Consider the following 25,716-nt stretch of genomic DNA (forward strand, 5'->3'; position numbering starts at 1 on the left):
AGGTCCTGATTTCAATTCCCAACAACCACATGGTGGCTCACAACCATCTGAAATGAGATCTGATGCTCTCTTCTGGCCTGCAGGCAGACACACAGACAGAATATTGTATACATAATAAATAAATAAAATATTTAAAAAAAGAAGGAAGAAGATTCCTGAGCTGTGAAGCTCAGGGATGCAGAGTTGGTTGTGTGTTTTCAGTCTTCTGTAAATTAAAGATTGATGTGTTCCCAGCTTTCTTTCTTTATATATGTATTTATGTGACTAATATATGTTTATATTCCAACTCTAAATTTGTTTGAACTTTAAATTGTCTTAGATTCTGCAGTAGCACATAATAAATAGAAAAAAGAAAAGTAAAACTGTTTTGGAATTGGACTGTAATCTTACAAGGAAATTTTTTTAGCAGTACCCACTTTATAAATATCTTACTTATTTTCTATTTCAACACTGGTATAGAATTAAAATAACAAAAAACAAAACAAAACATGAGTTTCATGACTTGGAAGTCCCTTGTCAAGATCTTCAAGATTCCTGCTTGTCATTGATGTTATTGCTGGTTTAGAGCAGTGGTACGAAAGGAAGAGAATGCTTTTTCTCTTTCATAGCTATTGATATTCATAAACCTTGAATAGTAGATAATTGAGAACGATACTGTTTTTATACACATAAATTACACGTATTTGCCAACAAAATTAAGCTTGCAAATAGACTTTTAAAAAGTAAAATTATTTAAATGAAAATTAATTTGGTATATTTGAATAAGCCTTCATCTATATTTTGTATCATTAACATTCTTTTCTTGAGGGGAAAAAGCGTGACAGTGTCTCCTTTAGTTCCTTAGTTTATTTATTTTTTTCTTGCCCAATTACATCCATTTGTGGGACAGAATTAACATTTCTAGCACGTAGGAAAGATTGTTTTTGGAGCAGCTGAACAGTTGGTGAGATTTGGGAAGAATTCTCCCCAGTGAAATATTTCTTCCTGTTGGTATCTGGAAACGTTTGCTTCACCCCGCTGTTAAAGTGTCCCTCTTTGCACTGCTGTTTCTGATGGTCCAAAGCATTAAAGCTGCTGAGACAGCACATCCAGGTTTGTAAAGTTGCGATGAAGTATGCCAATTTGTTACACTCCCAAAGCATGCATTTCTTTCAGTCATGCATTTAAAGTAATGCATTGAGCTGTGTCTGTCGTTGTGAAGCTTAAGAGTATAATGCAACTATCAACAACAACTCAGACTACACAGTATGTGCACATTCACAGAAATTTGAAAAGGAAGTCATTTAGTGGGACCCTTTCCTCCTGAGGCTGATCCCAAACTCATAATTTCTTTTTGTATCCTTCCCGATCACTTTTTTCTTTGTGTTGCATGTCTTCATAGTTTATAACCTTTTAAAAAAGTAACAGTTGGGCGGTGGTGGTGCACGCCTTTAATCCCAGCACTCGGGAGGCAGAGGTAGGCGGATCTCTGTGAGTTCGAGACCAGCCTGGTCTACAGAGCTAGTTCCAGGAGAGGCTCCAAAGCCACAGAGAAACCCTGTCTCGAAAAAAAAAAGTAACAGTTTTGTAGCAATATAATTGATATAATTGATAATATAGCCATATACCAGTACATCTCAACCCTAAGAAAAGCTTCTTCCTGCAGAAGATGTCAACACAGAGACCTTCAACTGGTTCAGGTGCAAAGAATAAGAGCCTGTGGAGTCTGCAGCCTTAAGTGGGCACGTACATTTGCACTCCTCCCACCAAGACTCAGGGACTTTGCAGAAGAGAGGGCAGAAAGTTCTTAAGAGCCAGAGGTAGAGGTCAACTTCAAGAAAACAGAATTTTCTTAATGCAGCAGGGCAGTTGTATATATAATCTTACAGGAATTGTGATGATGTGTTCATGAGCTGTGCAGCTTCAGTCCAGACAAAATCCCAGCCTGTAGGGAGTGGCGAGTAGGTATGAAACCCCACCACCAGCTGAGACTGTAGCTTCTGAAAGGAACTTGATCTACCCACACAGGGTACCACTATTTACAGTAAGATTTTAGAGAAATAGCTACACTGTTTTACAACATGATTGTATGATGTCATATAACCACTGGAAATACATGAATGACCCAGTTTTTCCACATCCTAAGCAGCATATTCTCAGATCTGTAAAGGCACCTGAGGATCAGGGTACCTTTACCTGTCAGGGATATCTAAATTAGACATATAAGTCAAATTTGGACATATAGTTTATCCAAACAGTTACAGCTTACCAATGTTAGTAGAGGCAAGAAGATTAGAAGGAATATCTAGTTTTTTTTTAGCTGTGGTTCTCAGACAGAGAGTATAATCCTAATCTGTAGAAGGCCGAACCAAGTTTTAACATTGTAAATAATTTAGTGTTTTAAATCAATATCAAGGGGTTTACTCTTAAGTTAAAAAAATCTCACTGCCGGTGGCTGGAGAGATGGCTCAGGGGTTAAGAGCACTGACTGCTCTTCCAGAAGTCCTGAGTTCAATTCCCAGCATTCACATGGTGGCTCACAACCATCTGTAATATCTGGTGCCCTCTTCTGGCCAGCAAACATACAGACAGATAGAGCACTATACATAATAAATAAATAAATAAATAAATAAATAAATAAATAAATAAATAAAATAAAAACAAAAAATCTGACAGCTAGCAACATGTGTTCTTTTACATGAATGTAGAGGTGCAGCCTTAATATCTCAGTAAATCTGTGTTGTTATAAACCTTGTTTTTTTATGAACAGGACAGGAATTATACAGAAATACATTGTAAGTCACAGCATATGGGAGAGGAATATTTCCTTGGTGGGACCAGCGCATGTGGGTACCCTTAATAAGGATGGGACTGAGGTTTTGAACTTAATCAAAATGGTGGTTATCTATGCACCTGTACTTTTTCAGAGCAGTTGTAATCTGGAATTACAAGTTTTACAGATTTTAAAGCATGCACACAAACACACACAGGCATAAAGCAAGCATACTGTGACCACATTATTTACATGTATTTATTAATAGATGAACAAAATTTTTCCAGGAAACTGTGTCAGCTGACCAATTTAAAATTCCTGGAGTAGGCTGGGGGAGCCAGGCGAGCACACAGGTGGTCCCATTGAGGGCTAGATCAGCAGATGCTGTAAGGGAGAACAGAAAACCAACATAGGACAGAACACCTATGCAAGTCAGAGTAGTAGGGCAGGGGAAATGGATCCGTGGCAGGGAGAATCCCAGCATGACCAGATCACATGCCAGGGATGAGAGACAGGAGTGCAGAGATGCAGACAAACAGCAAGAGAAGTGTGTGTGTGTGTGTGTGTGTGTGTGTGTGTGTATGTGTGTATGTGTGTGTGTGTGTGTGCATTCCTAACTCTGATTTGTCTCTGACCCAGGTTTCTATCAAGCTGTGTACTGTGAAATACACTGATCCAGCATACTTGGGTGGCTGAGAAAGTTTTATCAAGTCAGTTTAGTACATCACATCGGTTAGAGGTTATCCAGGCATGTGGGCATGTAAAGGCTCTGGTTTTTACAGTAAAAAAATTGTCCATGTTTATCTTGGCACCCTCCATAAACGCTTGAGTGTAAAACACTGTAATGTGTAGGGTTGTGCTGGGCATGCTGATCTGGAAAATGTAACAAAAATTATGAATAAGGTTTTCTTTAAAGTTTTTTAAAACTTCAAATAAAATTGGCTGCATCTGACTAACTTTTAAAAAATTAAAGCATTTTGATAACTGATGATTATATTTTCTTACAGAAATTATATTTTTAAGTACAGTGTTGATTTTTTTTCACCTGAGAAATTACTTTTCAGTACTGTGGAGTCTTTAAAGAGAATCTGTAAGACTATAAAGATTGTGCTTTTTTGTTGGAAAGGATTTCTTTGTTTTTTATGCTAAACTATGTTTCTTCCATATATATTTAAAAAGTATGTTTACTATTTCAGAGAGCATGACACCGGAAAGGTGTTACATGCCTTCAATCCCAGCTCTCAGGAGGCAAAGGCAGGTGGATCTCTGTGTTCGAGGCCAGCCTGGTTGACAGAGCAAGTTCCAGCGAAAAACCCTAGAGGGGAGAGAGAGAGGGAGGGAGGGAGCTTCTAATACACACCAGAAAAAGTTTCGACCTGTGCTCTGCTTGTTCTGCTGAGCTTTGTCTAAATGAACCTTTAGGAGCTGACTGCCATGCATTCACATGGAGTATCCACAGTTTCACTTGGGAAGAAAAAGTCCCCAAGGATGGTGTCATGTACAGCTGCCAGGGTGCAGCTTTTGGGTGCTTTTGCTTATTTTTTTGTACAGCTTTTCTGAGTTGGCTTGGGCAGAATCTTCTTTGAGCAGTAAATACTGCATGCTTGCCACTAAACTTTTTCTCTAATTCATGAACCAGCCAGACTTGGATTTTCTGGAAAGATTTCTGCTGAGAAACTGGTGCTAAAATAAGGATTGCTTTCTGACCATCACCAGCTTCAGTTTCCATGGCTGTGGTGGGTGATACTGAGTTTCCAAGCTGTGCCTTGAGATCTGAGTTCATCTCCAGCTCAAGCAGTGCATGAGAGATGCTAGACTCCAAGTCATATGTCTTCTTGTGGTCATCAGGCTTCCTAGTCTTGGTGCTTGAGCTGATCATGGCCTTCTCCTGAAAGGAGGAAAGTACCACTGGTCATATGGGTCGTGGGCTGCATTTTCAGGCCGTTGACAGGCACAGACCGAATATTCCACCACATCCCTAACGAGGGCACAGAGCCTCGGAGGTCCATCCTCCTAAACTACAAAGAACAAGAAATTGTGTTAATAAAATTCTAAGATGTTTGTATTGTAAATCTAAAAAAAAATAAATTATTTCTTTTGTAATGTTGGGGATCAAAGTCAACAGAACCTTATAAGCTAGGTAAGTACTTTTTTACTCAGGTATTGTTCCAGACACTGAGATTACTTTTTTATTTTTTATTTATTTATTTTTTTGGTGCTCGCATCAAATCTGGCATCTTACACAAACAAATATAGGACTCTACTCCTGAGCCATATACCCACCCAAAACCTGAATGTTTTTTAACTTAATTTGTTCATCAGCTTGTATTATCACATTTGAAGTTTATGAAGGGAAATTATAATCATGAGCCACTTATTAATGCGATGAATTCTGAGAAGTGCATCATTTGGCAGTTTGTTTTTTTGTGTGAATTTTCTTATGAGAAATCTTGTTTGTTCCCAGCTGCTCAGCCCCAAAATAATCACACAGAAACCATATTATTTGCAATACTGTTTGGCCAATAACTTAAGCATATTTCTGGCTAACTCATCTTAAATTAACCCATCTCCATTAATCTGTGTATTGCCACGAGGCTGTGGCTTACCAGGTAAAGTTCCGGCATCTCCTGTGGGGCTGTATGGCTTCTCTCTGACGCTGCCCTTCTTTCTCCCAGCATTCAGTTTTCCCCACCTAGCTCTGTTCTACTCTATCAGGCCAAGCCAATTTCTTTATTAACCAATGGTATTCACAGCATGTGGAGGGGAATCCCACATCATGTGACTATCATAGAATGCACTTCACAAACCCTGGTGAAAAAACTTTGTGTATGTCTAGGCTCTATAACACTGCTGGATGTTCTTTTGTTGACTGCAATGGGGTTTCATCCTGTGGATTGTGGCCCCTTCGGGGTTTGAATGACCCTTTTATTGGGGTCATTTAAGACCATTGGAAAACAAAGATATTTATATTACAATTCATAACAGTGGCAAAATTGCAGTTATAAAGTAACAACGAAAACAATTTTCTGGTTGGGGTTTGCCACAGTTTGAGGTATTATACTAAAGGATGGCAGAATTAGGAAGGTGGAAAACCACTGTTATATGGTATGAATGATAGAGGTGAAATTCGTGAGCCAGTAATTTCATCAAAGTAGAGGTGACATTGAAAAATAGACTACATGGAATGATTTTTTTTTGTCCAGATTTCTTTAAATAGTCTGTAGTGTCCTGGAACTTGCTCAATAGAAAAGGATGGCCTCAAACTCAGATATGCCTGCCTCTACTAAGTGCTGGGATTAAAGGCTCGTGTCACCACTGACCACCAGAATGGTTTCTTAGAACTTTAATATAAACGACTAACTTTTATATTAATTTTATAACTCCTACTCTCTTCTGTGTTGACTAATTACCAAACTTTTAAAGCCGAAGACAATACAATACTATGTATATGTATATTAGTTGTGTGAGCAGTTGTTATACCAAGCACATGTTAATTTATTTATAAAATTTCTTTTTGTAACATATTGGCTTTTTTAAAAAGGAACTTTTCTTGTTCCATAGGATCTACCTCAGACCCTGGAAGTAAAAGCAGATCTGAATTATTTTATACCTTAAATGGCTCATCTGTTGACTCACAACAACAAACCAAATCCAAAAATTCATGCGATATTGATGAAGGTAATCTATAATTTTAGTCCTCTTTATAATGGTACCCTCTGTTTAATATGTAAGGGGAAATGACTTTTTCATCAATATTTGTTAATTTTGGAAACAGTGAATAGATCATAGCTAATATGACAATATTGCTGAACTAAAATATTAAACATAGTTTCAACTACACTGTTATTAGGGTTGAGGATACATTTGAAATATGTTAGTCGTCTGGGTTTTGTTTTGCTTTGTTTTTTTTTTTTTTTTTTTACCCGAGACAGGGTTTCTCTGTATAAAAAGTCCTTGCTGTCCTAGAACTTGCTCTGTTGACCAGACCGGCCTCGAACTCACAGAGACTCACCTGCTTCTGGTTCCTGAGTGTTGAGATTAAAAGTGTACACCACTATGCCCTGCAGTTTGTTCTTATCTCTTAATACATCTGCTTAGGATCAACTGTTTCTAGAAATGAAGTGACTCATTTAAAGACTTGCCTATCTTACTTTCTTTAAAACACACTACCTTCCTTGTTTCCTAGATATCATTCTCCTTTCATGGATTTATTTCCTTCATCTGTGCAGGTTAATTACCTGGAAATCCTTCTAGTTCCTCCAGTTCAATGATCTGGCTGACTGCTCTTCACCTCTTAAATTGAAACCTTTTCTCCCACTGTACTCACTCACTCTCTTAGGTTAGGTTAAGTGTCCCTGAAGTGGTTTTGGTTATTTGCCTGTATTTTCTATAAGTTCCTAGTACTTCTACACTGCTTTGTATTCAGTAGATTCAGTAAACTAAATGAAAATATAGTGTTCTAAGTCTCTATGATGACTCCTTATGACATGGATTCAGTTATAAGCTAAAACACACAGTACAATCTACAGTTGCATACTATAGGTTACATATATACTTACACAGAAAGTGACCTGAGTGGGTATTTGCCACATCTGATTCTCGCACTGAGTGGGGTTTTGTGAGCATAGGCAACATGACCTGCCTCTCTCAAGAATTCATTCATCCTGGGCCGGAGAGATGGCTCAGAGATTAAGAGCACTGACTGTTCTTCCAGAGGTTATTTAGAATTATTATTTAAATTTTATATCTCTTCATACTAATTTCTAACTTAATCATATTATGGGAAAGAATATAATCCATGTGATACTGACTAGACTTAGATGACCAATGCCAGATTACTGAGACAGGAAACTGTGGAGGTCAAGAAGAGGAGCAAGAACATTATTCAGAGCCAATGAGTTTGCTTTCAAGCAGGCTTGCAAAGGGATCATGTGATCAGTTAGACTAGAACTTTGTATTGTTTTTAGAAGATGCAGTCATATTTAATGTTCTTGAACAGCCTTTTCTAATTAAGGACAATTTTTCATAGTTGCAGAAGACCCTGCAAAGTCACTAAGAGAGCTGTCTCCAGACTTTGGACATTCATCACCTCCACCACAACCTCCTTCCATGAACTCCTTATCCAGTGAGAACAGATTGCACTCTCTACCGTTCAGCCTGACCAAGATGCCCAATACAAACGGCAGCATTGCTCACAGCCCACTGTCACTGTCAGTGCAGTCTGTGACGGGCGAGCTGAACAGCACGCCTGTCCAGGAGAGTCCACCTTTGCCCATCTCTTCTGGTAATGCATACGGCCTAGAGGTGGGCTCACTGGCTGAAGTGAAAAAGAATCCCCCATTCTATGGGGTTATCCGTTGGATTGGCCAGCCGCCTGGGCTCCGTCACGTGCTAGCTGGGCTGGAACTGGTAATTTATTTTGGCTTGAAATCTACAACTTTTCTTCATGGGTTTTAAAACTAGGTTTTCCTCTATTAGATAATTTCTTGGGAAGTTATTTTTTTCTCAAAAAAAAATCCAGTAGTAGAGGAAATATAGTATTGCTTACCTCCACCCTTTGCCATCGCTAAGGCTACTCACCCACTTATTCCTCATGTTTGTTTGTGATCAAGGAATAGATTGATTTTTAGGCTAGAACATGTAGTCTCCACATACAAACAGATGCAGCAAGGAAAGCAGTTCAGTGACCAGTTTTCCTTCGTATTCTTTAGCCTCCTCCCATTGCAGTCAGTTCAGGGATGTGACTGACTTTAAAATTAATCATGTTTGGAGTCTTTGGGAGAGGGGAAGGTTTTATTTTTGGGTCTAAAAAAAGTATATTGTGTGATATTTCATAACCAGGAGGGAGAACTTGAATAAATTTAGCTATTACCTAAATATAGTTTTTAACTTTTTTTCACTTGTCTTCTTGCTGTTGAGGAACTAGGTAATTTATCTGAAGTAGTAAGGGCGGCGGCGGGGCTGCGTTCCCAGCACCCTGGCTGCCTGCTCGGCTAGCTTATGCCCCAAAATAATTACACAGACACTGTATTCTTTTAATCACTGCTTGGCCCTTTAGCCCTAGCCCTTACTGGCTAATTCTCACATCCCGATCAACCCATCTCTAATAATCTGTGAGAACCGGTCTTACCGGGAAGATTCTAGCCTAGTCCATCCTGGGTCGGAGCTTCATGCCGGGAGCGGGGCATGGCGTCTCTCTCAGGCGTCTGCTCCTGAGAGGAAAGCTGTAGAGACTCTGACCTCACTTCCTCTTCCTCCCAGTGTTCTGTCCTGTTTTCTCCTCCCACCTATCCTCTAACCAATAAAATGGGCCAGGGCAGTGCCTTTATTAGCCAATGACCTTCCTCCATCATTTATCTACTCCTGCCCCTTGATATTGAAATGGCTCAGGAAAACTCAGCAAATCAAGGAAGTTCTAACCATGTATTTTGAAGGGAAATGCATCAAATACTTCCTGGAGGGCTAAAGAATTATTTTCTTAAACCACCAGCTGAGGGCCAAAGCACCAGTTAGTCAGTCCCTTTTCCTTCTTGCTGATCTGTTTGGAAAAGATTTGAAAAAGAAATTCAGAAAAAGTGAAAACTCCATAGCTCTTCCCGGTGTAACACATACCAAAACCTTTCTTTTTCAGGAGGATGAATGTGCAGGCTGTACAGATGGCATGTTCAGGGGCACGCGCTATTTCACCTGCGACGTGAAGAAGGCCCTGTTCGTGAAACTCAAGAGCTGCAGACCCGACTCTAGGTTTGCGTCCCTGCAGCCTGTTACTAATCAGATTGAAAGGTGTAACTCTTTAGGTAATTGGATACTTTTCATTTATTTACCCATCTAGAATGACTGTTTTTAGCATCTGAGGGTGACAGTGTTTAAATGTTTTATTTACTTGCCAGTGTTCATCAAGTTTCGAAGTTGGTAAAGATTCTTACTTGGTGCATAAGAGAGTTGTCCTAAGAGGAGATATGTTGAAAGAAGAGTAAGGAAAAGTATTTAGGGTCTAAAGACTGAAAGGCGGTGTTTTTTCTTCTCTTTTATTGATTATAGACATTAAATTTTTGGCAGTTTGGGTGGTAGAAATGAAAATGTGGTCCCTTTAGCAATAACTTCCCCCTCTGCATCTTTTTAAGTACCTCATTTCGGATGTCCTTATGAAGAAATCTGATATACTCTGGGGATGCAGTTGGCTTGACAGATGGAGGACAATTCTTCTCATTGTCAATAGCTTGCTGATGCTGGCCTTTCCCTTAACAATAGTGAGAGTCAAGCAGGGGGAAATAGGGAAAACATCTTTATGAAAAACATTTTTCTTAATGTTGAAGAGTATTTTGGAAACTTGTTTTCTTTTTATGCTTGAAAATGAAACATTTTGGACGAGTAACAAAATGTTCTTTGACAGATGCTTAATTGACTTAATTTTCTAAACTCTATATGACAGGAATGATGTTGAAAGTGAATAATCGCATTTTTATAAGTCCAGATAAATATCAGTTAACTAAAGTAAAAAAATGCAGAGGATGCCAAAATATACTTTAAATGATATATATGTACATGCATATGAATATATACTATCATGATTTAAAAGAATTATTTTTATTTTTTTATCTTTTCAGAATTTGTAGGCTACTTAAGTAAAGTAGTAGAAAAAAATACTCCACCAAAGATGAAAAAAGGTTTAAAGATAATGATTGGAAAGAAGAAAGGCATCCAGGGCCATTACAATTCTTGTTACTTGGACTCAACTTTATTCTGGTAAGTTCCTATTTTCTGCAGTAAGTGTAAATAGTGCTGTGGGGGGGAGAGGGGAGACAGGTGTGTGTGTGTGTGTGTGTGTGTGTGTGTGTGTATGAAAGAAGGTGCTAGATGCCTTTGAGTAGAGAAACTGACAGAGTTAGGAAAGATCATGAGATTTGGTCCTTAGTGACTAAAGAATTTCATATCCTATTCCTAGATCCAAAGCACTAATATAAAAATACTGCAGTGAATAATGAGTGAACAGATACTCTGAGGACATCTGCCTCCAGTGTAGATGATGGCACGTGTGCCCAGTAACCTGCAGCAAGCTATTGGCATTGCGTGCTGCGTGTGTTCTGGAATATCGAGATGATCATAAAAATTCTTAATATTAAAAATTACTTTCCATGGGATCACTGTTGCCCTCCTTTGTGTAGTTTTCCCTAAAGTGGATCAAGTTGAACAGCAAGGATCATTAGGCTATGAAGATTGCATCTGTAGCCGTAAGGGTTGTGCACTGCCAGTGAAGTGGATCTGCCACTCGGTAGGCTGTGCCACAAGAGTGAGGAAGTTAGTGTGGAAGTTAGAATTTTAAAGGAGAGAGCAGAATAAAGGTGGGTCTTTTCGTTGGTGGAATACTTTTGATTAAACAAATAAGCAAGCATTACTATAATATTCCTTAGATTTGCTGATAAAAATTTATTTTAAGTAAATTTATTTTCTTTGATACCAGCAAATTTTTATTGCTAATCACTCACAAGTTATTATAAGGAAATGCCTATCTTATGATAATGAGATGAATTTGTCCTGACTAGTCTGATCTGGTCTTGACCAGTCTCTGACTTTCTCTCTATGTTGTCTGTGTGTGTGTGACTGATTTCTAGGCCTCTCTTGGTTTATGTAAACAAGCTTCTTTCATAATGTTCTCTGGCGTGTTTTCAACCTTCACGTGTATGGTGCAGTCTTGGTGTTTCTGGTCCGGATCTGCAGGGTCTCCGGGTACTGAGCACAGGGCCTGTGTGGTCTGTCCATGAGTTCTTAAACCAGTGGTTCCCTACACTTTATCCCTTTGCCTCTTCCTACTCCTTTAAGAATCTTTCTCAAATATTATTGTTTTTATAACATGCGGAAAATATTCTTTTATTTTGCAGCTTATTTGCTTTTAGTTCTGTCCTGGATACTGTGTTGCTCAGACCCAAGGAAAAGAATGATGTGGAGTATTATACTGAGACCCAGGAGCTACTGAGGACAGCAATAGTCAATCCTCTGAGAATGTAAGTAGAAGACATGTGTTTTGTCTTTAGTTGGTGTTCTGTTTACTGTTTTCTTGTATAGTAATTAATTTATGCTCTGTACTCGTAGTAAAAAAAAAGAAGTTAGTTCTCATGAAATACTGACTTTTTAAAACCTTTGTTTTTTGTCCTCTGTTTATGTGTGTTTTAGTCTGGGCAGTGCATTCTGTAAAATGATGGGACTCATTTGGAGTCATGCACTACAAATTTATCCCTTTGCCTCTTTGTCTAGTACATGACATTGCACTAGAAACAAGTGAGGTATATTAAAGTGACATGGTATTTTGTTTGTTTAAAAGAATTTCTTTAGGTCTTCTTTTACTCCTTTACTAAGGTAGTTGTAAATGTGCAGAAGACCATGTAAGAAGACTTTGATACATGATGGTGATGTGTGATGACTTCACAAGGGGTTTATGTGATGAAGAGTTAGGTTAGCCAGTGATCAGAAAACAGATAGCTCAGGGACATAGAAAACAAACTATGCAATTTAAAGTCCAACTGTGATCAATTTAAACTTTGTGATACACTTTTCTTAACAGTGAAAATAAAAATTAACATAATATATTTAAAAATAACAAAATATGAAACTATAAGGAGTATTCCAAATGACATACTGTGTCTCATAGCTAAGAAAGTAAATTAAAAGTGAAACAAATTTCTCTAGATACATGTTTGCCTTACTTTTCTAATCATCTTATCCTTTAAATTATGTGCTTTGATTTTAATATTATTTTGTCTTACACAAATTTTAAACTCTCAGATTTTTCTTTCCCTATGTAAATGACACTAGAACAGCACAGGTCAAATCTTAACTACAAGGCATATTATCACAACCTCCCTTCTTTTTAAAATACTGTCAATCCATCAGTAAACGTTTTTTTGCATATGATTTCCTAACTAGTCCAGAATCATAGTTATTCTAATTTTGTCACCAGTCTATAGAAAACACTTGCTGCATGGCCTATGAGACCAAGGTGCATCTTGTCAGGCATGGTGGGATATACCTGTAATCCCAGCACTTGATAGCTCAAGAGGCTAAGGCAAGATCAGTAGCTCAGAAATTTGAGATATATTTCTTGTGTCTGCAAATGTCATATCTTTTGTTTGGACAGAGGTTTTGCTTTCTGTATTGGAAGCCCCACAGGTAGAGATCCTGTTTTGTTTATTTGGTTTTTTTGTTGTTGTTAGGTTTCTTTAATCTCCTTTTGTATTTTTGGTGCCCTACATATAGCATACACAAATGGTAGGTGTCTAGTGTTTGCTGACTGCAAAGAGCTACCAAGTAAGTGGATAGTCGATCTAAAAAGCGGGTACACAGTATGATTAGCTGGCTCTGACTTGTTCTTGTAAGCCCATGGTCTCCTATAGTCAAACAAAGAGAATGTCATAATTATGTTGACTGTTTGATTTCAGACTTTAGATTTTTAGTATCTCATCAGTTCCCTTTTCCATGTCTCTTATCCTGTGTATAAGAAGGGCTTTCTCAAATTTGGATATCCTATTTTATAAAATAAGTGTTTTAATAAAATAAGCAAATGCCATTTAAAAATTGCTTCACCCAGGCTTCATAAAAAGTTCAGAATTGTATTAGTACATGGTAGTTATTTTTAAGGTGTTTAATAGTATCTGGAAACAATTCTGATTCTCAGACTTTCACTTTTCAAACTTCTGTAAGAAGCCTACAGTTGTTTCTTAAAAATAAATGCCTTGTCTATTGTTTTTTAACATGTTAGAATTGTATGAAAAGTACTTGATTATTAACATGTGCCATATGACTCACTGTGCCAGTGTCAGTTAATTCATTTTTATCAACAGATATGGATATGTGTCTGCCACAAAAACTATGAAACTGAGGAAAATACTTGAAAAAGTTCCTGCTGCATCAGGATTTACATCTGAAGAAAAAGGTGACCCTTTTAATTTATAATATATGCATTGAAAATAACTTGAAAGTTTATCATCTAGTAATATGCTAAATTATTTCCTGAAATATACCAATTTAGTTTAGAGGATTAAATTTAAGTTAGATTCATTTGAGAGGGCTAGGAGTATACTCAGTGGTGGAGTATGTAAGAGGCCTTGGGTTTGATTCCCAGCACTGCAAAAATATGAAAAGTTTCTTTTCTATGTGACATGCATATTTCTCCTGATTTTGTGATTCTTCTGAAGTGATGTGATGTGGAAGAAGTCTTTAAGAGGCCAGCCGGCTGGCTCTACAGAAGATGACCAAGTAAAGAGCTGTCCTTGTCCCCAGCAGGGCTGTTCGGAGCTGCTTCTCTTCCTGTGATAGGGAGAGTCCCCAGCACTCAGTTTCTCACTGTGCTCCCTGTTGAAAGGGGCTGTGGAGCAGTTGGCCGGCACTTCTGTCTGCTCACAACTGAAGAATTTGCTCAGATTCAACTCCTGAATTAGATTGTTAACAGTATACTATAACCAGCTGTGGCATTTATACACATGGCTATTACTAAAATAGAAGAAAAAATAGGGCATATACCAGGGATATTCTACTGAACCTCCCAAAAGACATAAAAATGATTTCACTGTGTGTGAATGAGTATATTCTGTTAAATAGGGCATCATGACAACAAATGGAAAAGTAATGTTTTATTATAAGTTTTCCCTTGTCAGGAGAACCTGAAATAACTAAACTTTTAATTAATATGTCTCTCTTAAAGAATAGAATGGTTTTTAAATTTTCTCTGTGATTCACTTGGGTTTTTTGTTTTGTTTTGTTTTGCTTTGTTTTCTCCTAGATCCTGAAGAATTTCTAAATATCCTGTTTCATGATATTTTAAGGGTTGAGCCATTGTTAAAAATAAGGTAGGTCTCAAGCTGTCTAGAAGCATTTCAGAAGCAGACCTTCTTTTACACTGCCATTGCCCAGTAGCTAAATGTTGCTAGCTTAGATGTGGGTTTCACTAGCTGCTGTCCTCTCTCTGAGCTACACTTAACTTCCAGGGCACAAGTGAACCTGTCCTTTTAATTAGCCCTAGTGACAGATGTGCCCACAATTTAATTACTTATGAAATTGCATGTTAATATTTTTGAAAGTTCAGTTAGTGAACTTTTAAAAGGAATCTTATTCTAACTGAATTTAAAAAAAGAAAAAAAAAAACAGTGAGAGCATTGTTTTTGGCTTCCCATAACTTACAGTTAGCCTTAAGTTAGTTCTTTCGTTCTCAGTTTAGATCTTCCTTCTCCCCATGTTGAAAGAATACCTGAGTTTACTGCAACACAGTTCTTAGTAAGATGTTTGAAATGTCTGTGCTTCCCAGGTCATTTGAATGGTGGGCCCCTCTTGAATTCAGTCTTGGTTTCTCTGGTGAAAATCTTAGGAGTGTGCTGCCTACCTTCTTAAGAACCCACACTGATGAGTTCTCTTTCCTCTTGTGTCTAAGCAATGCAGTTTGAACCAGGGTTAAACTGATTTTGGAACAAGGAAAGTATCACAGTTAAAGTTTGGTTCTCTTCAGAAATCTCTAACTAGTGAACTGGCATGATGCATAAGCTGGGTGTACATACTTATTAGCAAGTCCAAGTTGGGAATCGCTTTCTATGTACCTAGAAAATCCAGAGAATTATCTACAAAGATTTAAGAAAAGAATTTATTATAGTCTAGCCATGTAAAAATTAATCATGGAAAATCAACAACATTTTTTTATTCCTTCAAGCATATAGAAAAAGGAATATTTTATGTTTTAGGAAAGAAAAATAAGCAATCATTGTTTTCAAAGATAGAGTTAAAAAAAGATTTACACTGAGCTACAAGGCAGATTTGATTAATTAGTGAGAAAGAGTAAATAATTAAATATGTGAATTTTTTGGTTTGTTTTATTCTTTTAATGATTTTTACATTCCAACTACAGTTTCCCCTCCTTCCTCTCTTCCTAGTCCTTCCCTCCCACCTTCTCCCTCTCCCCCCATCCTCTCCTCCTTCATTTCGATTCAGAAGAGGGCAGGCCTCCCATGGATATAAAGCAAACATGAGGCTCAGAGTGTGAGGTACGGTCCATCTTGGTGCAGTTGTAGTGCGACTGTACCCCAGCCGGTGTCCCTGCTTCTGCAAGGGAAGCAGATGGAGATGAATGCAGGTGCTCAGCTCACTTTCTCCTTCTCATTCTGGGGCCCAAACTTGTGAAATTGTGCTGCCCACATTTAGGGTGGATCTTCTCACCTCAACCCAATCAGAAAACTTTTTTACAGTTATGTTTAGAGGTTTATCTCATAGATGATTCCAGATCCTGTCAAGTTAACAATATTAACATCACAAGACCACTTATTTTCAACTTGATACCCAAATATATCATTTAAAAATACATTTAATTTTATTTTTAATTGTGTGTATGAGTTCAGTGCCAACAGAGGCCAGAAGAGGATGTCAGATTTCCTTAAGCTGGAGTTCCAGGCAGTTGCGAACTACCTGTTGTGGGTTCTGGGGACTGAGCTTTGGTCCTCTGTAAGGGCAGTGTGCTGTCTTAACCTCTTGATAGCTGAGACATTTCCTACCACTTTTGGTTATGAGCCTTAGTTTTTATTTTTTTTTTTAATGGCTGAACTCTCTCTCTCTCTTAGGCCCCAAGTTTTTTGAGACAGGATTTCTTTGTGTAACAGTCTTGGCTACTAGCTGTCCTGGAATTCACTTTGTAGACGAGACTGACTTCAAACTCACAGAGATCCGCTTGCCTCTGTCTCCTGAGTGCTCAAATTAAGTGCATGCTTCACCACACCCGACTTAAACATATGATTTTAAAGCTATTACTTTCTACTCTTTGTCCCGATAGGTTCTTGGTCATCTTTAATGCAGAATACATTCATTCTAACTTCAGAAGTTTCCATAATTTTTAATGTTCCAACACTGTTCAAAAATAGCCTTTTTAACCATGAGTTCCTGAAAAACCAATAAACAAGTTTTGTACTTCCAGCTTACAGTGGCACAGGGTTGGTTCTCATCCCAAAAGGAAGGAGTTGGGGGCAGAGCAAGCAAAGAAAGGCCAGAACAAAGCAAGAGTCACAGGAGCATCAAGGCAGGGCGACCCAGGCTCCTTGTGGCTGGGCAGTGACGTCACAAGCTTCACACACTCATCATGGAGCTGCCGGATTTTGGAATGAGTATAGGACCTCAGGACTCACCTATTATGGTCCAAACCACACCAATCCATGAATGTTTTTATATTCATGTTTGTAAAATGTCAATATCCACTTTTTAAAATTTACCAAATTTGTATTCTTGTGCCCTTGGATTGTCCATGGTGGAAAATACAACCCAACTAGCATGGCTTGGTGCAGTTTCACAACTTGGCTATGATTCTGTAAGTTTCCAAACTTCTAAAACACTAGCCGTGGGGTTATTTAATTATATTTATCATTTTCTAAAATTTTCATAAACCCCATATTGTATATTGGGTATGTTTCCCCTGTACCTCCATCCCTCTGTCCCTTTCCATGTCTCCCTCCTCATAGTTCCTTTGTTCCTTAGGCAGCATCACGTCTACTTTCATGTCATATACAAATTAATGCTTTTTGTTTCTCTGTAGAAGATCGAGGAACCATAAATGAGAGAAAACATACATTATTTCTCTTTATGGGACTGATTTAATTTGTTTAGTATGTTTATTTCCAGTTGTATCCATTTTTATGACTGACAGACTTTGTTCTTTATGGTTAAAAGGACTCCCCTGTGCATATGATTTGAGGAGTGATTTTTGTTGTTTTGTTTTTCGTTTTAGGTTTGGTTTGATTTTTTGAGACAGGTTTCTCTATATAGCCCTGACTGTCCTGAATCTTGCTGTGTAGACCAGGCTGGCCTCGAACTTACAGAGATCCACCTGCCTCTGTCTCCTGAGTGCTGGGATTAAAAGTGTGCACCACCATGCCTGGCCCTGGAAGTGAGATTTGAGTGGCTGTTGTTCCTCCCAGTTTTCTGCTACAGTGTTAGGACACTATGTATCTCTTCCTCCATTAACTAGCTGCCATGCCTCCTCCTGGCCATCCTTGATTTTTCTGGGTGTGATTTCTTTTACCTCCATTATTTTTGTTTTCTCTTCTATTTTTAACTATGAATTTTTTCTATGACTTTTTCTATGATTTTTTGTAGTCATCAACAACCAATTAAAATGTTATCTAGTATAACTGCTAGTTTCTTGAATTATAATCTGTTCTTATTAGCTTTGAGTTCTCAAGAGTGCTGTAGCTAGTTACCAGATTTTATGTTTTGTAAATTCAGGACATAATTTGCTTGCGGCAGCTGAAGATCACAATAGGTTGCTCCCTGAATCACAGAAGTTTTGTGATTAAAAACTGCTGACAGTTTTTTTTTCTAAAACTCTTGAAATCTAGACATACATTTAAATAATCTGATTCTAAACCCAGACACTTGGCTAAAAAAGATAAGCGGTAAGCTGAAAGATGAAAAACAATTTTCTCAGTAGAATTAGTTTTAATGGTTACTAGTAAGCTGGTAAGGGAAGGGAGATGTTGGACCCCCATGTTTCACCGTGACCATTTACCTGGTGTTTGTCAAGTTGGTGGGTGAGCATCTAAAGAGCTGCTGGTAGCTGGAAGCCTAGAGGATAGTTGTTAGGGTTCCTGGGAGTCACACCTTGCCCTGCTTTGACTTGCTAGGAAAGTATCCCTCCCTCCCTCCCTATCTCCCTCCCTCCTTCCCCTCCCTCTCTCCTCCCTCCCAGGGCTTTTATTTTAGGAAGTAAAGAAGTTTGATTTAGAAGGTCTAAGAGTCCGTCACTGAGGCATTGTAGCATTTGTTCTAGTCAGTAAAAGCAGTGCTCACAACTGTCTGTAACTTCAGTTCCTGGTGACCTGACATCCGTGGTAAAACACCAGTGTACATAAAATAAAAATTAATTTATTTTTTTAAAAAAGTAGCTGCTACTTTCTAGATTTGGAGGGAGAAGAACTGATTATTGTTCATATAGTGTTTCTTGTCTGGAATATTATTCTACATTTTTCTTGTGATGGCAAGAGAACTTATGAATAATTTATAAAGAAGGCAGAAGAACTAATTTATGAGGTCTTCTGCATAAGCACATTTAACTATCTCATCCGAATCATTGTCTTTCACCTGGTGTGTGGACAATCCAAAGCTGGACACGAGCATTATGATGCTGTGTCCTCAGGTCTGTCAGACGCTTCATACTCGATTCAGGCATTTGGTAGATGGCTTATATGCATTTCTTCCTGTGTGCTCCCAGATCAGCAGGTCAGAAAGTCCAAGACTGCGACTTCTATCAGATCTTTGTGGAAAAAAATGAGAAAGTTGGAGTTCCTACAATTCAACAGTTACTAGAATGGTCTTTTATCAACAGCAACCTAAAATTTGCAGAGGTTAGTGATTCTAACTGGACTTGTACTGCTACTTTATTTTGTTTCTTATCAATGCTAGATATTAAACTCAGGCCTTTTGTACACACTACCCCAAGTGCTGCCCCACTGAACCACACCTAGCTGTCACTGTGCTTTAACCAAGAATAGTTTGAAGAAATAGTTAAGAAGACACTTTAAAAAAAAAAAAAGGTATTCTAACTTTGTTCTTTTTAAAGATAGCCGCTTAGCTTAAGTTGGAATGTTTTAGATTTGGGTTGCAAAGGGAACAAAAGATAATTTTTAAGTTTAAAGTAGTTTAATTCAAAGATATGTGTGCATACATGTTTATGTTTTCAGTTGTCATTTTTCCCATGCATAGTATCTAAACATGTCAAAGGTAATGTTATTTTTTCTCCCTCTGCTAAGAGATAAAATACCAATAAATTCTTGTGTATGGGTTTGCTAATGAATGCAATAGAAGCGTCTCTTTGACTGTCAGAATGTGTGATCTCTGCAGTGCATGCCGTGGTCTGTTTTATCATGTTCGTCTCCGGGGAAGTCTGGAAAATCTGTAGCTTATTGCTGCTCTGCATCCACACTGCACATTCACAAGTGGGCTCCGCTTCATGGGCCAACAGCCCTACTGAAACCACTACTGGGTTTGACAGTTATGACTATTTCAGTTTCATAGGGAAACTCGTTAGTACAGGGGTTAGGACTCAAGGCTTTGGACATGCTAAGTAAGTGCTATATTGAGCTAAGTCCCCAGCTCCTTAGGACTTTGGTTTCTAAAATTATGTGTCTTTTTTTTAGGCACCATCATGCTTGATTATTCAGATGCCTCGGTTTGGAAAAGACTTCAAAATGTTTGAAAAAATTTTCCCTTCTCTAGAATTAAATATAACGGATTTGCTTGAAGACAGTAAGTATATAGTCCTTTCTTTGATTTTTGTTTTGTTTTGTTTTAGAAATAGTTGGCCTGGACTTTTCATTAGTTATGGGTATAGTACTTCTGACAGGTAATTCAGTATTTGAAGAGCTTAGACATACTAACTCAATAATTTGATTGCTAGAATTTATTCTAAAAAAAGAGGTAAAAATAAATAATTTAAATGCAAATTTACTTACTATCTGACAAGAAATTAGAGACAAGAAATGTTAATAAGAGGGAAGTGGTTAACTGGATTATATGTCTAAACAATAGACCTATGTGAAAACAGTGTGTGGTAGTTATAGTGGAAGGGAAAGCATCTAGAGGCTAGATGAGAGAAGCTTGAGACACATGTGTACCTGGGTGCACATACTTATATAAATATTCAGACGTAAAAGTGTTACAGAAAGTTCATAATGGCAGTGATTGTTACTTACTGACTTAAGATCATATGTGCTATTAGTCTTCAATACTTACTTTATATCTTTGAACATTTCATGACCAGAAGAACAATTCTAGAATAGGTTAACAAAAATGGTTATATGAAAAAAAAGTCCTTAAAAATACTACAGATACCAAAAAAAAAAAAAATCCAAATGAAATTTTAAGAGGGTCAGAGAGGACTAGGCCTTTCTTCTCCCCAACCCCCAAGCATTCTTGTTTTCAAAGTATAGCTTTTATTTTTAATGACAGAATGTCTTTTTTAAAAAGGCTTCTTCCTTCCCTCTGCGTAGCTCCCAGGGAGTGTTGCATCTGTGGAGGACTTGCGATGTTTGAGTGTAGAGATTGCTATGAAGACCCCGACATCACAGCAGGGAAGATCAAGCAGTTCTGTAAGACCTGCTGCACTCAGGTAATCCACACTCACTGCACCAGTCAGAGTCAAAGGGCATTTTAAACATTCACAGTAAATGTTATTGCTCATGTCTCTTCTGCCGGTGTGTGTGTGTGTGTGTGTGTGTGTGTGTGTGTGTGTGTGTAGAACTTGGCTGGGTTGGTCAATGAAAGTGATTAGAGTCTGCCCTTGAAACATGGCATTTAGCTCACTTGTGGTATTTTCTTCATGGTCCATTTTAGGTTCACCTCCATCCTAAGAAAATGAATCATACCTATCACCCAGTATCACTTCCCAAAGACTTGCCTGACTGGGACTGGAGACACGGCTGCATCCCCTGCCAGAAGATGGAGTTATTTGCTGTTCTCTGCATAGAAACGAGCCACTATGTTGCTTTTGTGAAGTATGGGAAGGATGATTCAGCCTGGCTCTTCTTTGACAGCATGGCTGATCGAGATGGTATTTAAAACTCGTCTTTTGGAGGGAGATGCTTCCTAGTGAGAGCGCGTGTTTATGGTAATAGGGTATTTTGTAAGCAGATTCTTGAAAGGATGCCACAGTGGGACGGACTTCAATCTTCAAAGGGTATTACTAATTCTGCTCCTCAAACTAAGGAGCAATAATGTTGTGCCATCTTGGTCCTTACGTGGATTTGTTAAAGAATCCTAGCCATAATCCCAGACTTGGGAAGTAGAGGATTGTGAATCAGAGGTCAGTTTGTATTGCATAGTGAGAACCTGTTTCAATTTGTCCCACCTCAAAAGAAAAAAAAAAAAGATCCCAAAATTTATTTAGAGCTGATTTTACCATCTTCTTCCTTGCATTTTTATATACAGTAGAGTAGCCATTTATTGAGGACAGAAATGCCAAACTCTGTGGGAATACTTAGGTCATGGAAATCATGCCTGTTTTTCTATTGTCTAAGCTAACGTTAAAGGTGGTGAAGGTTGCATGGTTTGTATTTACCTCAGTCTTCCTGATCTCATGCATTTTATTTCAGGAAGAAACCTTTACTCATTGAGATGTTTTTAGGAAGCTTAGTCATTACTTAGTACACACTTGAGTGACAGGGGTCTTGGTAGTAAGGTACTTGTCACAGTACCTGTCCATACCCCATTTACTCTACAGCTCTTCTTCCAAGCCCTAGTTCCCCAGGTCTTCAGGTGTGACACTTTAATAATCAGAGGCACCGAGTGACGGCTTCTTGACCAGAGGCCCAAGCTGTAGACCAACAGTTCTTCATTTCTGCATAGCTCTGATGCCTGAGGGCACAGCCCACCCCTGTGTGCGCTTCACTCAGCATTAGCAGCATAACTTTTGGGAACGCATCTGGGAGAGCAAATCTGAACATCAGAGCACATGCACGTTCTGATGATTAGTATCTAAAACAGCCATGCTAGAGGTATGCAAGTATGTTCTTAAAACATAGGGAAACAGTAGCGCTCACAATTGGCTTCTTGTGGAAAAGTGTCAGGCTGCTAGTGTCTGGGAAGGACAGAAAAGTCTGAGGGGCCTAGAGCAGCAGCCTGCAAATCGGGACTGCAGCTTTTCCTAAGTGCCTGTCCTTTTACCAGGTTTTTTTTTTTTTCACTTTTCTCTGCTTGAACCCTCTCAGAAGCCAATAAAAGGAGACCGTAATTCTAGAAACTGAAAGTCAAACAAAGTTTTGTTGTTTGTTTGTTTTGTTTTGTTTTTGATTCTGGGAGTCAGTCTTCACTAAATTCTAGGATAGTAAAATTGTTCTGGTGGGACAGGCTGCCAAGAGGACTTAGAAGCTTGCTGCCCTAATGAGAGCTCTCTCTCTCTCCCTAGGGGGTCAGAATGGCTTCAACATTCCACAAGTGACACCCTGCCCTGAAGTGGGAGAGTACTTGAAGATGTCTCTGGAGGAGCTGCACTCCTTGGATTCCAGAAGGATTCGAGGCTGTGCACGCAGACTTCTTTGTGATGCGTACATGTGCATGTACCAAAGTCCAACCATGAGCTTGTACAAATAACATGTCATCTGAAAGGGGCAGAGGCCAAGCACAAAGCTTAACACCATGTGTCTTCCAGCTGGCACCCATTGTGGGCCATGGGTGTCTTTTGTGTTGATGGCCCTTTAGCAAAGGATTCCTGTGTTTTTAAACAAATTACTTTTGTGTTCTTGAAGTATTTAATAAGCATTTTGCACTCTAGGAAGTATGTTTTGTTGGTTTTTTAAAAGTTTTAATGAAGTTTAGTTTAAATGAAGTTAAGTTTTGTTTTCTTTTAAGTTTATTGAGTTTATTGCATTGATAATATAATATTTTTGGAAAGATACAATTTTAATTGTGACGTCTAAAATCTTTTAGTCCATTGAGGATGTAAGTAAATATTTCTTCTTAGGGACCAAGGATATTAAATCGTTTTTCTTTTTTGAGTGCCTTGAGGAAGAAATAATATGGTTTTACTGAGTCTGCTGGTGGGTGGCCTTAAATGGCATTACTTTATCCTCAAGAGTACCGCAGGGTCCTGGCCACTCTCCTGGCAGTGCTGACAGTTTAGTGTCATCCGATTTGAGTTCTCATTTTCTTCCCAACGGATTTGAGGGAGAAGGGCTGTTGATGTAGGGATTGTCCTTCCAGGCACCGTAGGCCTCTGCACAGTTCTCTTGTGCTTTTAAATACTGTTTATGTTCACTAATTATTCATTCTAAAGGGATTATGCAGGAGATGCAACTGTCTTTGCTTTTATATAATGAAATAGCCTTGTATTGTGGGATGTTAACTCTGGAGAGTCGCCCTCATACTCAAAGTATTCATTAAAAAAAAATCCCCTGATACTCCCTAGGGGGTGTGTGGCTATTATCAGGCTGACCCGAAGGAACACATTTTGTATTCCATTTCCTTTACTGGTATCTTGTTAAAAATTTTTTGCCTGAAGAGTATTGTTTTGTTTATGAAAACATGAATAACATTGTATAAAACAGTCCCTTCTGTCCGAATGCTCCAATGTAGCCTTAATTTTGTGAGAGACGATTGTGGTGCTGCTATGGAAATAAATGTACCATTACTATTTCTGTATCAGGAAAACGCAGTTTTATGGTTCTTTCTCTTTGAAAAAAAGTTTCCGCCTCCTCCCAGCCTCCCATTTCCCTACCCCTGCTCTCCCCCTCCCCCCACTCCTCTCCCCCTCCCCCCACTCCTCTCCTCCTCCCTCTCCAGTCCAAAGAGCAGTCAGGGTTCCCTGCCCTGTGGAAAGTCCAAAGTCCTCCCCCCTCCATCCTTGTCTAGGAAGGTGAACATCCAAACTGGCTAGGCTCCCACAAAGCCAGAATATGAAGTAGGATCAAAACCCAGTGCCATTGTCCTTGGCTTCTCAGCAGCCCTCATTGTCCGCCATATTCAGAGAGTCCGGTTTTATCCCATGCTTTTTTAGTCCCAGTCCAGCTAGCCTTGGTGAGCTCCCAAAACGGGGTGAAAACAATTATGTCAGAAGGAGAAGGGGGAAATGTGGGTACAACACACACACTGGTCGTGTGCATCATTTTCAGAAGGACCTAACTGTACAAAGCAGAATCTAGGAGGAGGATGAAGTAAAAATACAGTTATAATAGGATGTACACATTGCTTACACTTAGAAAACCCAACAGATAAAATGTATAGATAGAAATAGAGACGAAATACACATGAAATTTACAAATTTGATCTAAAACATACATGGAATAGTCCATCTTATACTGTCCCCCTTTCCTTCCCTGAGACAGGTCTATGTAGCCCAGGCTAGCCTTGAACTTGAAGAAACTGCCTGCTTTTTAGTCTTCCTGGTGCTGTGATTACATTTGCCCCAAGTTCTAGATTTCTTTTGCTTTTTAGTAGAACACATACAAAAAATTAATCCAGTCTGTGTTTTCAAAGGACATTCTAGGATAATTTATAAAAGTGGAAATTTTCTAGGGCATATTTCCTGATCGCAGCTTATGATAGAAGAAGGGAGGATGGGAGAAACAAACAGTAAAAAGAGACTCCATTCAAAGCCATTTAATTACTTGGAAATTACAAGGAATGATACAAAGCAGTCTTTTACTAAAATGTAAATGAACCTAAAATTACCAACCTCACAGAAAGCAATAATGGAGGAAACTCCATACAAAACATATGCGATGCTTTATCCTTATTGGAAATTCATAGCCTTAAATTATCCCTATTGGGAACTCAGAGCCTTAAATGCTTTATTTTTTAAAAGAATATAGAGAAAAATAAAATTCAATTTAAAGAGTTATAACACCACCAAAATTAAACAAGCAAAATATTGGAAGAGAAAATAAAGATCTAAATTAACAAATAGGAGGTAAGGAGGAAAGCAGGAAGGGCAGGTCAGCTGACATGTAAGAATGCCCGCACACAGATGAAGACCCAACAAGTTTCCGAAGGCTCAAAAACCTCACAAAGAAAAAACCAGAGTCTGATAATGTGATGGAGAAGGCGCAGGGCCACAGGGCAGGCAAGAGAAACATAGAGAGTGGGCTGCGGTTGTCCCTTGACCACGCTTCCCTGCCCCAGACGAGGGCTCTCTCTTGTTGGCTTTGTTCAAAAATGCGGAAATAATAAATAATATTTTCAACACAGATTATACAAAATTACTTGGTCTAGACACTTTAAAAAAAATCAAGAATGAGACTTAACTGCCCAGATGAAGGCATGTGACATCTACAGGCAATTCAGTGACTCCTCATGGACTGGGACTTTGCTCTGAAGTATATTGATGGGTGTTATGGAATATTAGGTGAAGATGTGTTACATTTGTTTGTGCTGTGGAGCATTTGTTTAATGATGCAAAGATATGTTGCATTCTCTTACACTGTGTTTGTTTCACTCTGTGAAGCTGTGTTACTGTG

The 25,716-nt window shown here is 38.5% G+C and overlaps 1 protein-coding gene across 1 annotated transcript in view; it reads left to right on the forward strand.

Annotated features, from left to right (window-relative positions):
* LOC121462241 (ubiquitin carboxyl-terminal hydrolase CYLD-like) overlaps nucleotides 1-22,855 on the forward strand; it is a 55,464-nt gene extending 32,609 nt beyond the window's left edge. Inside the window, exons 6-17 of the mRNA XM_041673721.1 lie at nucleotides 6,314-6,430; nucleotides 7,782-8,161; nucleotides 9,384-9,549; nucleotides 10,360-10,498; nucleotides 11,632-11,754; nucleotides 13,588-13,679; nucleotides 14,526-14,592; nucleotides 18,981-19,113; nucleotides 19,906-20,014; nucleotides 20,758-20,876; nucleotides 21,101-21,317; nucleotides 22,671-22,855. Coding sequence (XP_041529655.1) covers nucleotides 6,314-6,430; nucleotides 7,782-8,161; nucleotides 9,384-9,549; nucleotides 10,360-10,498; nucleotides 11,632-11,754; nucleotides 13,588-13,679; nucleotides 14,526-14,592; nucleotides 18,981-19,113; nucleotides 19,906-20,014; nucleotides 20,758-20,876; nucleotides 21,101-21,317; nucleotides 22,671-22,855 — 1,847 coding nt within the window. The remainder of the gene's footprint in view (nucleotides 1-6,313; nucleotides 6,431-7,781; nucleotides 8,162-9,383; nucleotides 9,550-10,359; nucleotides 10,499-11,631; nucleotides 11,755-13,587; nucleotides 13,680-14,525; nucleotides 14,593-18,980; nucleotides 19,114-19,905; nucleotides 20,015-20,757; nucleotides 20,877-21,100; nucleotides 21,318-22,670) is intronic.
* Nucleotides 22,856-25,716: the final 2,861 nt, after the last annotated feature.

This window comes from Microtus oregoni, unplaced genomic scaffold (assembly GCF_018167655.1).
Source record: "Microtus oregoni isolate MIOR12 unplaced genomic scaffold, Mior012 000024F_ref0000369, whole genome shotgun sequence".
NCBI lineage: Eukaryota > Metazoa > Chordata > Mammalia > Rodentia > Cricetidae > Microtus > Microtus oregoni.